The sequence below is a fragment of the Apodemus sylvaticus genome, chromosome 13, assembly GCF_947179515.1.
Source record: "Apodemus sylvaticus chromosome 13, mApoSyl1.1, whole genome shotgun sequence".
NCBI classification, from domain to species: domain Eukaryota; kingdom Metazoa; phylum Chordata; class Mammalia; order Rodentia; family Muridae; genus Apodemus; species Apodemus sylvaticus.
This window is the reverse complement of record NC_067484.1, coordinates 93,689,622-93,706,496: the sequence shown is the minus strand read 5'-3', so window position 1 is coordinate 93,706,496 and position 16,875 is coordinate 93,689,622. Positions and strand designations below refer to the sequence as shown.

The 16,875-nt window shown below is 36.4% G+C and overlaps 1 protein-coding gene across 8 annotated transcripts in view; it reads left to right on the top strand.

Annotated features, from left to right (window-relative positions):
* Rbbp8 (RB binding protein 8, endonuclease) overlaps positions 1-16,875 on the top strand; it is a 72,374-nt gene that overhangs the window by 15,755 nt on the left and 39,744 nt on the right. For 7 of the 8 annotated variants that reach the window (XM_052155417.1, XM_052155422.1, XM_052155420.1 and 4 more), the window contains exons 4-6: positions 3,784-3,879; positions 7,212-7,324; positions 10,915-10,981. In XM_052155417.1, coding sequence (XP_052011377.1) covers positions 3,784-3,879; positions 7,212-7,324; positions 10,915-10,981 — 276 coding nt within the window. Of the gene's footprint in view, positions 1-3,783; positions 3,880-4,532; positions 4,709-7,211; positions 7,325-10,914; positions 10,982-16,875 lie in introns of those variants that run through there. The other variant, XM_052155421.1, reaches the window with a different exon arrangement.

The following is a 16,875-nucleotide window of genomic DNA, read 5'->3' as shown; positions in this document are numbered from 1 at the left end:
TTTGCTTTATAGCATATACCTAGAGGCCTACCTTGTCTTATGCTTCTAATATTTCTAGACTATAACTGAAAGCTAGGATTACTTACCATTTATATTTATCTTAAAAAAAGAGGAACTTTTCCTTCACACCTGGAAAGCTATATTTGATAGCAGAAATAGATTCAGATATGAGAGGAATATGAAAACTTTAAACATGCATCTGGATGGCTTAGTCACTAAGCCTTAGTGGTTAAGAATACTTGTTGCTCTTGTTGAGGTGAGGACCCAGGATTCAATTCCCAACACACATGGATTCATATACAATCTAACTCCAGTTGCAGGGGATTTGAGGTCCTCTTCTGACCTCCACAGGCACCAGATAGCCACATACAAACATAAAGGCTAATCACTTATACATACATATAAGTCTAAAATAATATTTTTTAAAACCTTTGTTTTTTATAAAAATTGTTGCTGGTAATACTTGTAAGAAGTTTGAAATGTTGAAAGTGAGTATTACTTTTTTTTTTTTTAAACTATGTCACCTTGACTAGCTTTGAAATCTATGTAGATTCTGCTGGACTTGAACTCAGAGGTCCACCTGCTTCTGCATCTGCATTCTGAGTGTTAGGATTAAATGATGGCTCCTAACTGTCAACTCCAGTCTCGAGGGATCTGATGCTTTCTTTGGCCTCAGAACACCAGGTACACCAGTGCTGAACAGACTTATATGTAGGCAAAAATCCTCGTACACATGAAATAAATAAGTAAGTAAATAAATAAACAAACAAACAAACATAGTTTTAAAGAACCTATGTTCTTTGGAGAAATGGTGATAGCCATGTGAGGTTTATAGCATGCAAGATGAGCTATAATGGTTTTGGTGCCAGAAAAGAAGGACATAATGAGAAGGGTGGTCCTGTAGCTCAGGGGAAGACTGCTTGCTTAGCATGTGGAAAGCCCTGAGGTTGATTCTTAGTACCAGATAAAAACAAGACATGCTGAGACAGCTCTGTAAGATCAGCACTTGGGAAGTGGAAAGAGAGTTGGTAATCCTTGACTCCATAGTAGGAGTCAAAGAGCCTGGGCTACGTGAGACATTGTTACAAAAAAATAAAAACAAAGAAAGTATAAAAGCCTCACAGTAATTAAGTCTGAGACAACTGGAAATAGTGAACAGTCATAGATCCTCTAAAACAAAGTGATGACTCTTGATTAGTGGGATTTCAGTAAGTGTAGAAAGAATTATAGACACAGAAAAAATCATTGTGTGGGAAGCTTTACAGCATAAATTCTTAAAGGCAACAACCATTTATTGGGCCTAAAAAGTTATAAGTAGAATGAGAAACACTGTTTGCGGGTAAAGAGATATCTCAATGGTTAAGAGCACTGACTGCTCTCCCATAGGACCCAGGGTCAGTTGACCTTTGTGGCTGCTCACAAATAGCCTGTAACTCTAGTTCCAAGAGACCAGACACTCTCTTGTGATCTCTTCCTGATCAAGCATACACATGGTGCACATAACATACTTGCATGCAAAACACTTTATAAAATATATGAAATTTGAAAAGAAGCCATATTCATAAATTTTATAAATTCCTCAAAATGTCTCCTTATGTGTTACTAAATACAAAGGCAAGGGTATCATTACCACTGAGAAACCCAGCAGGCTTCACAAATCAAGATCAGAGTTAACATCACTAATAAGGAGATTAATTTGCCTAATGTATCTCTTGATGTGACCTATTAAGAATATCACAATATTGCTTTTCTCATATTCTTAGCAAAACAGTTTTATAATGGGGAAGCATAGTCAACAAAATAACTATGCAATGATATGATAGACTTTTCCAGATTAAAGAAATCATGAAAAATAGAAGGTTGGATCCTGGACCAGAAAAATTACATTAAAGGAACAGCTGGCAAAATTTAAACAGACTTTCCTAATTAGTTACCACTTAGCATTGTTGTTATTAGTGTTAATTTTTTATGTTCATATTTACAATGTATTTGTAAGTCTGAAATTATTCCCAAAATGAAACATTAGAAAAGATCAACTTCTTTCCTCAAAACTACTAAATATTGACATAATGAAGATTAATCTTAGCAAGAAGTAGGCTGGCAAAATGGCTGTTGAATAGGGAACTGAAGATCTTGCTACAGCCTGACTGTCACCACCTCGCAAAGTAGCCAGGAAAAAGTCATTACTAGTGCAGCTCCTGGAGCATAATGTTCCTTATATGGCACAAATTTTATTATTTATGGGTAATAACACTTCATAAACCGACCCCCCTGCTCTCCAAAAAAAAAAAAAAAAAAACTGATGGTAGTAGCACACACCTTTAATCCCAGCACTTGGGAAGCAGAGGCAGGAGGATCTCTGAGTTGGAAGCCAGCCTAGATAACAGAGTGAGTTCTAGGACAGCCAGGGCTCCACAGAGAAACCCTGTCTTGAACCCTCCCCTACCACTCCCCCCCCCAAAAAAGAATTTCATAAACTGTCCAGCCTTTTAATGGAATTTAATACTGATGGTATTGCCTTATATTTATGAATCATATGTATATATTCTGTATGTATAATGAATATATTTGTGATCTCAGAAAAATTTTATGTGTAAGTTCTCTCTATGATATATATTACTCCAAAGCTAATACATTTTATTGGATGAAACAAAAAATAGAATTATTTTCTTAATATGTAAAATTCACTATTGTATCCACTTAAAATATAATGGGAATATGTTTTATTTAAGAATAAATAGACTTTGCTTCTAAATTTTTTTGAGCTACTTCCATTTTAAAATTCTGAACTACACTTAAATGCTGTGATTTTCAGCTTCATTTTTGTCTGTATTAATGTCCTTTATACGTGTTGTCACTGTTACTTTTTCTTTTTTCTTTCTTTCTTTTTTTTTTTTTTCTTTTTTGAAACAGGGTTTCTCTGTGGAGCCCAGGCTATCCTGGAACTCAGTTTGAAAACTAGGCTTACCTGGAACTCACAGACATTCTCCTGTCTTCTGCCTTTCAAGTACTGGGATTAAAGCAATGAACCACCATGGCCCAGCTTACTTTTACTTTCTAAAAAGGAATTTTATTATTATTATCATTATTTGTATGTGTATGGATGTTTTGTCTGCATATATCCCTGTGCACCATGTGTGTGCCTGGTGCACATGGAGGCCAGAAGAAGGTCTTGGATCTTGGAACTGACATTCCAGATGGTTGTGAGTAGTCATTTGGGTGCTAGGATTCAAACCTGAGTCCTCTAGGAGAACAGCCAGTGCTCTCCAGCTTCAGTGGTTGGCTTTTTTCTAATTGGTTCAATGTTTCAGAATTGATTACTAGAAACAGGGTGAAATATTTTATATTGCTCCTTGGGTCAGTGTTACAGTTACTGATGTAAATCCTGAAATAACAGCCACTAATTCAGGTGCCATTTTTCAAAGTGAAAATGGAGATCATTTTTAAGAAGTACTAAAACTCAGAAATCATTGTGCTTAACTATTTGATTATACATTTTAAATTACTTTCACTAGATGTTTTTGAAAGAACTTATTTTATTAAAATGAATCCTTCCTATACACCTATTAATTTTATTTTCTAAATTTACTATTTATTAAACATTTATTTATTATGTACACACTATTCTACCTGCATGCAAGAAGAGGATGCCAGATCCCATTATACATGGTTATGAGCCACCAGGTGGTTGCCAGGTCTTTTTGTTTTTTAGACAAAATTTCAGAGTTATAATATCAGAACTGTCTTTATTATTTTCTATAAATTTTTATTTCCTAACTTTAGAGATGCACAGAGACTAGAAGAATTCTTTACCAAAAATCAACAGCTGAGAGATCAGCAGAAAGTCCTTCAGGAAACCATTAAAATTTTAGAAGATAGGTAAGTTTGATACTCAGATGAGAAAATGGGACTCCTCAATGGGAGTCCATTGGGTTTACTTTTAATCATTGCTGGGATTGGAAATGATTTTCTCCCTTAGCCTTATGTCATTGTTGAATAAGTTCTTTCTAAGACTGACAATATACTCCCAGGTTTTATATATGGTTTCCCACTATTTTTAGCAATAATAGCTTAACCTATAAATGGTGTCTTTAATGTTAGATATAAGCGGAGCTTAAGGGTGGTGTGTCCTGATCCAATGCTTACATTTCCTTTAATTTCCAAGTATATGGAAACTAATAAATTGTCTTTCTTTCTTACTCTGATTTCTTTTTATAGTTTTTCACTTTCTATCAATATATACATTTTTCTATTTATATATTCCTAAGTTAACATAGCAGCCTTCATACATAGACCTTTTCCTCCCACTCAGATGAGATCAATTCCAAAGAATAAAAATACTTCCAGAATTAGGTACTTTCCATTTTCATATCTGCTACCAAACGGCTAACTGATTTGAACTAGGATTTTTTTTTCACTAGTGGTGAGATAATTTCTTATTTTGTGTGCATGTGTATGTATGTAGACCTTGATGTGCATGTGAAGGTCAGAGAACAACTGTGGGGTCCCAGGAATGTTTTCATATTTGGCAGCAAGACTGTATCACCCTGGCTGTTCTGGAACTCACTCTGTAGACCAGGCTGGCCGAGCTCAGAAATCCACTTGCCTCTGCCTCCCAGAGTGCTGGGATTACAGACGTGCACCACCACTGCCCGGCCAGAATATATTTCATCTAAGGCAAGAGACCAACTCTTTGTTTCTTCGATCTGTAAGTTATAATTCTATTAATGAATCCTCTTCATTCAAATCAATATTGTTGATAGGACCATAACTTTCATATAAAATATCTAGATTTTGTTTGTTAAATTATATAGTTTTTATTTTCCCTTTCTTTACTTACCTTAAAATTATGGCATATAATTTTATTATTATATGCATATAATTTTATTATTATATGCTATAAATATTAATATGCTATGACTTCCATAGACATTTGGATGCTTATTCTGTAAAGAATTGAGGTGAAGTTTCTTAAAGCATATGAAGTATTGATTTGTGGGGTATTTCACTTTAACTGCATTTCTGATTATGTAAATGGTAGGGCTGGAGAAACTTTGATTTTATGGTGTGTGTGTGAAACTTAAAATTCTCATATCATTGCCTACAAGGTAACAAATAACATTTTAGAATATATTTTCTATCCCCTGCACATACTTGTATAATATATGCACTTTTCTCTTTAGTACTTACAAGTTTACTAAAAGATACTTTATGATCTTTTTACATAATAATATATTGTCATTGTTTTCTAGTATACTGGTTTCTTTGAATGCTGAAAGAAATACAAAACTTTTTCTTCCTATGTATTCACTGATCTGTCATACATTCATTGGATGAGTCTTGTGTTATACTGAGAAAAACAGATACAGAACTGCCTAAAATATCATGACCACTTAGTACTAGGTAGGACTTACTTTTTACTATAATAGATAAAAATCAAGGTTAGCTTTCTTAAGAAAAGTCTCTTGGGGCTTGTAAGATGTCCCAGTGAGTAAAGCACCAGGGCTGGAATTTGGGTCCCTAGAACTCATACACATCATGGTCTTCCCATAATCCTAGAGCAAGCTGGTTAGCCATATTAGCCACAAGTGAGCTCCAGGGTCAGTGAGAGACTCTCCTCAGTGTGTAAGATGGAGAGTGATTAAGGAGGCCCCACTGTCAGTCGTGAGCTTCCATGTCACCTGCCTGCCTGCTCATGTGCACTCTTGTACACAAACACACACATGCACACATACCACATACAATACACACCTACCTACTAGCCCCACCCCCCAAAAAGAGAATTTGGTTCCCTCAGTTTTGGAAGCTAAGGGAAGGAGATTACAAGATCATGATCAATTTAGGCTACATAGTAAGTTTTAGGTCCACCTAGGCAACGTAATAGAACAGCCCTTGTCTCAAAACAGAAATAAGAATAACTTTTTAGGCTATGGTGTCACAGCCTTTGATTGTAGCACTTGGGAGACTGAGGCAGTATGTTAATTAGTTTGAGATCAACCTGGTCTACATAGAGTGTTCCAGACTAGCCAGGGCTACATGGTGAAACCCTGTCTAAAAGTAAAACATACATACAGATATACATTCATGCATACATACATACGTACATATGTACGTACGTATGTACACATACATACATAGAAAAAATTAAATGTTTCAAGAAAAGAAAAGACTTGGATATTTAAAGTGATAATTTCACCCAGAACTGCAGTATTTAAGAAATGATGCTATAGCAAGGTTTCAATTTAGATAAGATTGTACTAAAGGGTTAATATTAAATAGTTTGTTGTCATTGTAATTGCCAAGTCAATTTTTTAGATCTTTAAAAATATAAAACTCTCTTTCAGTACTGTAACACAGTTTAGTCATCCATAATCCAAAATTTGTAACTGGAGAGATGGCTCAGCCATTAAGAGCACATACTACTCTTTAAATTTTATTTATGTATTTTTTTAAATGCAGAGTGTTCTCTCTACATGTACACCTACATGTTAGAAGGGGACATCAGATCCCTTTACAGAGAGTCGTGAGCTACCATGTGGTTGCTGGGAATTGAAGTCAGGACTTCTGGAAGAGCAGCCAGTGTTCCTGACTGCTGCTCAGCCCGAGAGCACATGCTGCTCTTGCAGAGGAACCCGAGGTGGATACCTAGCATCCATGTGAAGACAGCTCAGACCTCATACAACCCTAAGTCCAGGGAGATTTGACACCTCACCTGGAACACCTGTACACACGTGCACAGACACACATCTGTATACATAACAAAAATAAACTTCCTGGGTGGTAGTGCCAGTGCATGCCCTTAATCCCAGCACCTGGGTGTCTGGGAAACGGGTGGATCTTGGTGAATTTGAAGTGAGCCTGGTCTACAGTGAGTAGCCTTGAAAATCAACCTGAATGAATGAATAGATGAATGAATAAATGAATGAATGAATAACCTGAAATCTTACAAAACTCAGAATTATCTGAAATTTCAGAACTTTTCAATGTCATGTCAGCATTCTGAAAATTTTAGATTTAAGCATTTCAATTTTTAGATTTTAAGAAAAAAATTTTTTTTAGAGTTTTGGATTGAGTATTTGCAAATACTATAAAAACCAAGAAACTAAAATCTGAAACACCAGAGAGTCCCAAATATGTGTAAAAAGGGATCTTCACTCTGTATAAGGATATATGCTTTAGTAGATGAGACATGTTTTATTTCTGTTTCACAGGTTAAGAGCAGGACTGTGTGATCGCTGTGCAGTGACTGAAGAGCACATGCACAAAAAGCAGCAAGAGTTTGAAAACATCCGACAGCAGAATCTCAAGCTCATCACAGAGCTGAGTGAGTTCCCTGTCACAGTCACCGTGTCCTTAAAGCATAATGTCATGTTGATAAAACTTGCTTAATTTTTTACACTTTAGGTGTCTTTTATAGATTTAATCTTAGTGGGAAATTGGACATAAAAGTGTTTATATATATATATTTCGTTTTACATTATCCTTTAAATTTTTACCATGCTTAAGACAGCAAGCATATTTCTAAGCATATCTTATTTGTGTCTTTTACCTTGATTCCAACATCAGTGCTATTGTGCAACATTAACTTGCTCTTAGGTACTGATTACTGTATTTCATATTATGCAAATTCTGTGTAACTGATTAACTGGTAATTTTATATAATGCTTGTGAACAAAAGAATATTAAGGTATGCAATCTAATTATTCATACTGAGAATAAGAACAAATTTCATCGGTTATTCAGTCCAATTTTCAAATGTTATATTAGACACTTATCTTGAAATAAGCGTAATTATAAAAAGAGTATTTCCTAGTGCTTCCAAGGCTCTGGGTTCAATGGCCAGCATTACAAATAATAATGCTAAATATTAAAAACATACTTGTAAGCACATTTGTAAAATCAGTCTTTCTTTATCATACCTGATAATGAATAATTTAAATATATTCCACTATAAATGTACATGTTGGAATCTGTCTTTACTACATCTTCCTGTCCTTACTTAATTTTTATTAAGCCGAAACATAACTACAGGATGTAATCTCCACTGGAGGCAGCCCCGCGCTCCTGTCAGTGAGCTTCTATGTTGCTATAGGCTAAGCATTACTAAACTAGGAGAACTAGAGCTCAGAAGATGTCATAGCAAAATAGCCTCTACCAATAAAGGTAAATCATATTCTTGAAGTTCGTTAAGGAGTAGCAACTTATAAACCTGAACTAATTTCTTTCAGTGAGTAAACTACCTTCTGAGCAGAATCTGGAACTGAAAAAAGAAAAAATAAAGGCATGAACCTAAAAAATAGATTTGGAAAATGTGGTACATGTGGTAAATTTATATAGTGAAGTATCACTCAGCCATTAAAAACATAAAATCATGAAATTTACAAGGAAATAATTAGGACAACAACAAAATAATCCTGAATGAGGTATTCCAGGCCCAGAAAAACAAATATAGTATTATTCACTTGTATGTGGATATTAGCTGTTAGGTCAATGATAGCCAAGCTACAATCCATAGAACCACAGAACTTAGATACAGAGTAAGGGACAGATAGATCTCCCTGGGAAACAGATAGTAATAGATGAATTGGGGGTAGGGACTAGAACAGGATAATCAAGTGGAGAGGGGAAGGGAATACAGGAAGAGAGCTCAAATTAAGGGACATTTGAGGGGTAGTATGGAAACTTAATGCAGTAGAAGCTTCCTAAAATATAAACATATATGAAGGTATGAAATATTGTTTTGAAATATTGAATATTTCATAAATGAAATAGTCAAACAATACAGGAGAAACAGCCCTACCTGGACTCTCTTGTCACCAAATGAAGCTTCTAGTACCAGACTTAGGTTGTATCTAATTAGTTTGTTGTCCAGTGGAAATCCCCAACAACCCAGGCTTTTGCCAAGACTATAGATTGTTCTCCACAGACAAAAAGGCCCTATTCCTGAAGATAGTACCTATACAACTCACTGAATGTGGAGAAGCTGAGCTCCTGTCTATCCCATGCTAGCATCTTTGGTACAGAAGGGTTTTCTGTTCACTAACAAAGGAGAAATAGAAAAACCAGCCCAGCCACAAACCCTTTGATCTGCAGTGGTGCCTTGCCTACAAGTGTAATGGTAGCACAAAGCTTGCGGAAGTAGCCAACCAATGACTGATCTTACTTAAGACCCACTCCACGAGATGAAACCCATACCCAAAACTGCTTGGATGACCAAGAAACTTACACTAGACAGCCTAGAGATCAAGGGTATAAAAACAGATACAACTTTTCTTAAAACAACAACAACAAAGATAGACAGAAAATCTGTAGCAGTGACTCCTAATAACATTCTGCCGTGCTCATAGATCAGTGTGGGAATGAACACAGGCAGAGGTCAACAACCAGATATTGCAGAGTGAGAAACCTTGGAAAACTTAGCCCTACATGGATTGTCTCCATCAAATCAGGGCTCAGAGAACCCTGTGGAACAGGGGGCAGAAAGAGTACAGAGCAAGAGGGGAGGGAGGACACCAGGAAAACTAGGCCCTCTAATCAACAGGGTCCAAGCATGTGAGAACTCACTGAGACCAAGGCCTGCCTTGGTAAGGAGACAAGAGTTAGAACTGAAAGGAAAAGTGGACACAAGCCTTCACCCCTGACCAGAGGCAGTTCCAATCCATAACCACTTGCAAATGAAAACTGAGTTTCCCACTGGGAAAACAGAGTATAGTCTGCTTAGAGGGCCGACAGGAAATGAACTCACCCTTGGAGGGTCCTTGTCTTGGTGTCACGCCAGGGCTCTTCTCTTCCCCCCACTTTTATTTTATTTTATTTTTATTTTTTTATTTTATTTATTTTATTTATTTATTTATTTATTTATTTATTTATTGGTCTCTTTACCCTACAGATCCGTTGCATATATATCACGGCTTCCATTTTAGTTTTTTATGGGGTTCCTGAGTAGGGAATAAGTGGATCTCTGATTCTTGTGCCTTCTCTTGGGCTCTTTTCCTTCAATCCTAATCCAATATGTTAGTTTCTGTGGGATAATAATAAAGACGTCTGCTTGTCCCATAGAAGTCTGTTTTCTAATGAAAGACGGAAAAGGAGTTGACCAGGATGGGTGGGGAGGTGTAGAGGATCTAGGAGAAGTAGAGGGAGGAGAAACTGTAGCCAGGGTATGTTATGTGAAAAAAAAATCTATTTTCAATTTAAAAAAAAAAAGGGAAAAAAATCTAATTTTACCTGAAACAAGATTTATCCCAACCCATGTGAAGTCACTCTGTAGGATGGCTTTGTTTTTTTTCATATGTACTAGCAATATACAGAGGGGAGTCATGGGACAAATGTATAAAATTCAGCCTGGGCTGGATAGATAGCTCAGTGTTAAAATGCTTGCTGTACAGACATGAGAATCTGAAATCATTTGCCCAGAATCCACTTCATGGCACATGTCTGCAATGTCAGTACCAGGGCTGTGGAGGGAGGGGACAGAGACAAACCTATCTTAGTGGCCCACTAGCATTTAGTTATTCTTGTTCTGCTGCATTTTTCTAGGTTTGCTTTATAATTCTATGTTAGGATGGTTCCCAGATGCTGATTTAAGTTTGGAAAGCCAGGTGTCATGGCTCACGTCCCAACAGTGCCTTTCAAGGGGTTGAGACAGGAGGATTTCTGTGATCGTTGAGGCTGTTCTGGCCTATACACTGAGTTCCAAATCAGCCTGGGGTACATAGGACACCATGTCTCAAAAAAATTACAACAGCAGAGAGAGAGAGAGAGAGAGAGAGAGAGAGAGAGAGAGAGAGAGAGAGAGAGAGAGAGAGAGAGAGAGAGAGAGAGAGAGAGAGAATCCTAAATTCTTCATAAATGTTGACATTTTAAGAACCTGACATAGTATTAACATGCTTTCTCCTCTATGTTATTCTTAAGTGAATGAAAAGAATACTCTTCAGGAGGAAAACAAAAAGCTTTCTGAGCAGCTGCAGCAGAAAATGGAGTAAGTATTCTCTCTCAAGGCAGCGGACTCTCTCTGACTTCTCTTGCTTTTATTGTATTTATTTGCACAAACTGAAAGTGTAGTCACAAGTTTCATCTCTTAAAACTATGCAGTGCCCTACAGTTGCATACAAAAAAGTCATTGCAGTTTTGTTCATGTTTTAGGGGTAGTCTACTATCAGCATCTTAAAACATGTTAAGTTTTATAATGACATAAACAGTAGAAAAATCATTTAAATGCTTGATATTTATTTCAAATGTTTAAGATTTGCTTCTTTTTCCAGTGTTCTAGACACTTGATATAAGTACTTCCTCTGGCAGAATTCTTTGGCATATAAAGCAGCTTCCCTTCCCTCTTCTTTTTTCTTCTTTTCCTTTCTATAGAAATAAAAACAGCTGGCTTTTTCCTTGAATTCTCTTTCCTGGTCTTATATTTTGTTTTGTTCCTAATCCACAGAGTATTCCTAATTCTGCCAAGTAGTTTATTATTTATACTTTACAGATGAGAGAACCAAAGCTCAAAAAGGCAAATGACTTCTGTATGATTCCATCACTAGTAAACAGCATGAGCATTAATCAAACCTGTATCTTCTGATATAAAAATGCCTGTTCCTTCCACTATGCAACACTATCTCGAGATGTAAAAAAAAAAAAAAAAATGTTGCTTGTTTGTTTTCTTTAATGTGGTATGACAATTTTCAGAGTAGAAATAGGGCTTGCTAAATAGTTCTCACTTGCACTGGCTAGTTACACGTCAACTTGACATAGGCTAGAGTCATTTCGGAAGCAGAAACCTCACTTGAGAAAGTAATAGCCCCATACAAGCCTGAGGGACATTCTCTTGATGAATGGTTGATGTGGGAAAGCTCAGACTGTTGTAGCTGATGCTACACTTAAGCGGGCGGTCCTGGACAGTAAAGGAAAGCAGGCTGAGCTAGCGATGAACAGGAAGCCAGGAAGCAGCACTACTTACAGGGTTTCTGCTTCAGTTCTCACATCCAATTTCATGCCTCTGGTTCCTGCTTTGACGTCCCTTCATGGTGTGTGGCTAGGCCATGTAAGCTGAATAAACCCTTTCTTCCCCGAGTTGTTTTTGATTATGATGGGATTTTTGTTTGTTTTGTTTTGGTGTTTGTTTTTTGGTTTTTTTTTTTTTGTTTTTTTTTTTGTTTTTTTGTTTTTTTGTTTGTTTTTTGTTTTTTTTTTTGAGACAGGGTTTCTTTAGGTAGCCTTGGCTGTCCTGGAATTAGCTAAGTAAAGTTATATTGTTTTTATTTAGAGTTTTTGTTTTGCTTGGTTAGTATTTTAAGTTTTGAAGTGGAGACTTGGGTCTCATTACACTTGTTATCCAAGTGGCGTTGAAATTGTGATCTCAAGCATTTGTCTTAGCTAGGACAACAGGCACATCAAATGACTGCTTTCTGTAAATTTTTTATTCAGAGTAGTACTCATAGTATTACAGAATTCTTAAATATGCTGTTGTATTTAAATAAGCATCTGCAAAAACTCAAGACTGTGCAAATATCATGCTATAGTGGTGTCTAGTAGTTATGCCTTATAGGTGAAACTATTTAACAGTATACTTTTAGCAAAAGGATATCCAGTAGAATTTTGCCATTTGTCCCATGTGTTCAGTCTACTAAGAGTCTATAGAGGGAAGACTGAGTCTATAATGAGTGTGTGAAAATTCTAACATTCTTGTTGATGATGCATTCTCTGTGATGAAAAGAGGTTAGAACACATAGCTGTCATCTATAAGGTTCCAAAGTCCCAAAGTTGTTTTCATTTATTTCATATGTTAATTGACAGTCTATATTTATATCAGCTGCCAGAATGCTATTTATAGTCTTTTTTTCTCTTACTCCATGTGAGTAGTCACATGGTTGACAGTATGTAATAGTGTCTGTTGTGAATGATGCCTCAGATTACTGCATGTACTATGTGTGCTGTATATTTTCATTAAAAAACAAATCTGAATATTACTTGCTTCCAAGAATTTCAGATAGGTTATTGTTGACATATATTTGTTACAACATTGATTTAGCACATGTAGCTTATGATACATTAAACCTTGGTAGTAGCAGTCTTGTTTATATTTTTAAATTCCAATACTAATAAGTGTATAGAGATTACACAAAATTAAGTGGGTGATTGTCTGAAAGTCATAAGTGTGTTAAGTATATTAAAATTAAATTGCCATTGGTAATAGAAATATTAATTCTCAGCCTGTAGAAGGGGCTCAATGGTTAAGATCACTTACCATTCTTACAGAATACCTAGCTTCAGTTCTTGGCACTTTTAAGACTGCTCACAATTGCCTATAACTCCAGTTCCAGGAAATCCAGTGTTCTTTTCTGACCTCCAGGCCCCTGAATGTATGTGTTACATTCTGACACATACACATATATATACTAAATAAATAAGTATTTTTAAATGTTAATTCTAATTAGTATAGAATTTATTTTTAGTGTTCTCAGATACACAGATTTTGCCTGTTGGTCGTTGATCTTGCTTAAAATAATAGCAAACGCTACAATAAAGACCTGTTACATAGGCAAATTCAAAGTATGAGTGTTCTGTTTAGGATATGCTTGGTCAAAACAGTGAAGGAAATAGTCTATGGCAGTTTTACACACTTTTCTAAAATTTAAAATAATTGCAATGTCTTGAGCCAACTTTCTCATAACTTTCTCTCTTCAACTCAATCTCCTTTTGGTTATCAGCTTTAAAATAACAAGTGTCATCTTACAAAGGCAACAGTATTTCCTCTGACTGCCTACACCATAGGGTCATGCCTTGACTACCTGAAATTCCCCCGCATTTCAGAAAACATTGACTTAATTCTTCTTAACACACTTAACCTAGATTTAATGTTACAGATTTCCTGTGTGGCAGGATAGTTATTAAGTGAAACAACAGTAGGAAATATTCAGTAGAAAAGATGATCCATCTCTTATTCACAGAAAGCAAATAATGAAATAAGCTGTATTTTTAGGTTCTTTACATTGGGAAGTTGATCGAAGGAATCTGCACAGAGGATTCATTCTATTGCCTCTGAAAGTGAACTGGTGTATGTTTTCTTCACCCATTGTTTGAATAGTCTGTGTGCAAGTTCACTGTTTCCCTAGAGGATATATTTTAGAAAGATGAATTTTGAAGTGTTTTCTGGGCTTGTTTAGAATTACACTGTTGATTCCAGCTTTGCATTCTGGAGCCATGGGGAACATGACCACTTCTTTTACTTGACTATACTTTATATACCTCAGAACAGCTGCCCTGCCTCACCTTATTTGTCAGCTATTCTTCATGGAGACTCTTCAAAGTGGCATTTTAAGTTTTTTGCTTGGACATTAATTAATAGCTCAGATAGGATCTAAATACAAAGCAAAAAATTACCAACTCCTCATTTTGTTTCTTATGTGTGTGTGGTCCATATTAAGTAAAGACAGACAAATATTTTATCTTTTCTCTGCCCTCTACTTGCAGATTTGTTATTTTAAATATAAATGCAGGACTTCAGAGATATGCTTAATAGTTCTTTGAAGAAACCTGTAGTTATTTGACTGTAGATGTCAGAAGACAACCTTGGGTATTTGTCCTTCTCATCTATCTTGTTTGAAATGAAGCAGGATCTCTTAGTCATTGATGCTTATCCTAGGGTAGCGTGCTTGTGAGTTCCTAGAGATTTATCTGTCCTGCCTCCAGTATTGTATTAGGAACCCTGACAAACACATGCACTGTGTTCAGCTGTATGTGGGCTCTAGGGACCCAAGTTCAGGCCCTCACATCTGTTTGGGAAACAAGTTTACTCAGAGAGCCATCTCCCGAGCTCATATGGCTGCTTTTTGAGGTAGCATTTTTTCTTAAATGCTTACCTACATTTGAGAAACTAGGTAATATCTTTTCTTGTTTACAGATCTCCCATAAAAAAGAAAACCAGAAAGTACAACATACCTGTTCAACCAATTAGGAAAGTGGAGCTCAGGAAGGTTAAACAACTTACTCAGCGTGACTGGACAGAAAACCTCGTTGTCTGCACCTTACCCTTTCTCTGTAGTTTTGAACTAACCGCAGCTTACTTATTACATAGTGCCACCCTATACATGGCCAAACACACGTTTGCTCTCTTCTGACACATTTATTCCTGGTTTTTAAACTACATTTGTGTGTGTGGTGGTTTGAATGAGAATGGTTCCCACAGGCTTATATATTTGGTACTTGCTCTCTACTTGGAGGAGCTGTTTGGGAAAGATTGGCCTTTTTGGAGGTGGGAACCTTGCTGGAGCAGGTCAGTCTCACATTCTCTTACCTCATGGTTGTGTCTCAAAATGTCAGCTCTCAGCTTCTGCTTTCTGCCTGCCTGCTTGCCTGCTGCGTGTACCATCGTAATGGTTGTGAACTCTAATTCTAGGAAACTGAGCCCTAAAAAAACTCTTTTATATGTTGCTTTAGTCATGGTACTTTATTACAACAGAAAAGAAACGTGTGTGTGTGTGTGTGTGTGTGTGTGTGTGTGTGTGTGTGTGTGTGTGTGAGAGAGAGAGAGAGAGAGAGAGACAGAGACAGAGACGGAGACACAGACACAGAGACAGAGAGAATGCATGTGTGTAGTAATCATAGTATAATTTTCTACTGTGTGAATCCCAGGGATCAAACTCAGGTTGTCACCTGACAGCACCTTTCCTGGCTAAGCTATCTTGGTGGCCCACTAGCATTTATTCTTACTCTGTTGCATTTTTCTAGGTTTGCTTCATAATTCTAGGTCGGGGTAGTTACCATATGCTGCTTTTTCCACTGATATATATCAGGTTAGTTTTTGTTCTTAAACCTTTCACAGGTTTAAGTGGCTTCTGTCAGTGCCTTGTATCAAGCCCATTAGTAAAATGTTGAGCACAGTTTGCCTGCGGTTGGAGCCCTGAGGCAAATCAGTACTGATAATGGCCTGTGACTGGAGTCTGTGCTCATGCTAAGTTGGGGTTTCTTTTTTGTTTATTGTTTACAGTGAGAGGGTATCAAGGGAGTCACTTTTCAGATTTCCTGATAGCCAGATACTCAGTGAAGCATTCTTTAAGAACATAGTTCTAATAACCTTACTTTAAAAAAAATAGCCTTTGATTTATTTATAGGATAAACTTACAGATTCTGAAGGATTAAGGTATCACATTGTACTTGAAGAAATCTTCCCCTTTGATTGAAAATGAGAACTTTGAAATAAGTTTGGTGGCTATGACATTACTTTAGTGGGGGTAAATTATGTTTTAACAAAGTGGAGAAGGAAAAGGCTAAATTTTAAAATCTTTAATGTGAACTCCTTATGAAGAGAAACCTGGGTCCTCACAAGAAACTGAAAAAAAAAAAAAAAAAAACAGATGACACAGTTCTGATGGAGTTTTAAGAGGCAGGCTACAAATAGAACAATAGCAAGCCCTCTGATGTTATTGGAAGGAAGGCTAAAGGAAGGCGGCAAGTACACGGCAATGGAAGTAAAACAGAAACAATCATTTTTTCTCAGAAAATCAGGATGGAGCCTAATGTCTTAAACAGTTAAATTGGGTAAGACAGAATCTGTGCTTTGACCTGGTGCCTGTCTTTTATGACCAAAGAAGATAAAATTTGTACTTACTTACTTAGTCATGCACTGCTAGATGGAACTGGTTTGTGTTTTTGTTTGGGGGATTTTTTTTTTCTCTTGTGCAATTTCTAACCCCTTGTAAATAGACCGTGCCAAGAATTAATTTTCTTCTTGTGACTCATTTATGTTTCAGGTTGAGTTTTTATGACTAATGAGAAAACAAACAGTGCTGTGATTAGTTCAGGCTAAGTCACAGAAGTGTTACACTCTATTAACCTGCAAGACTTTCTTATATGACTTCTGTTTTATAGAGTAAGAGTACT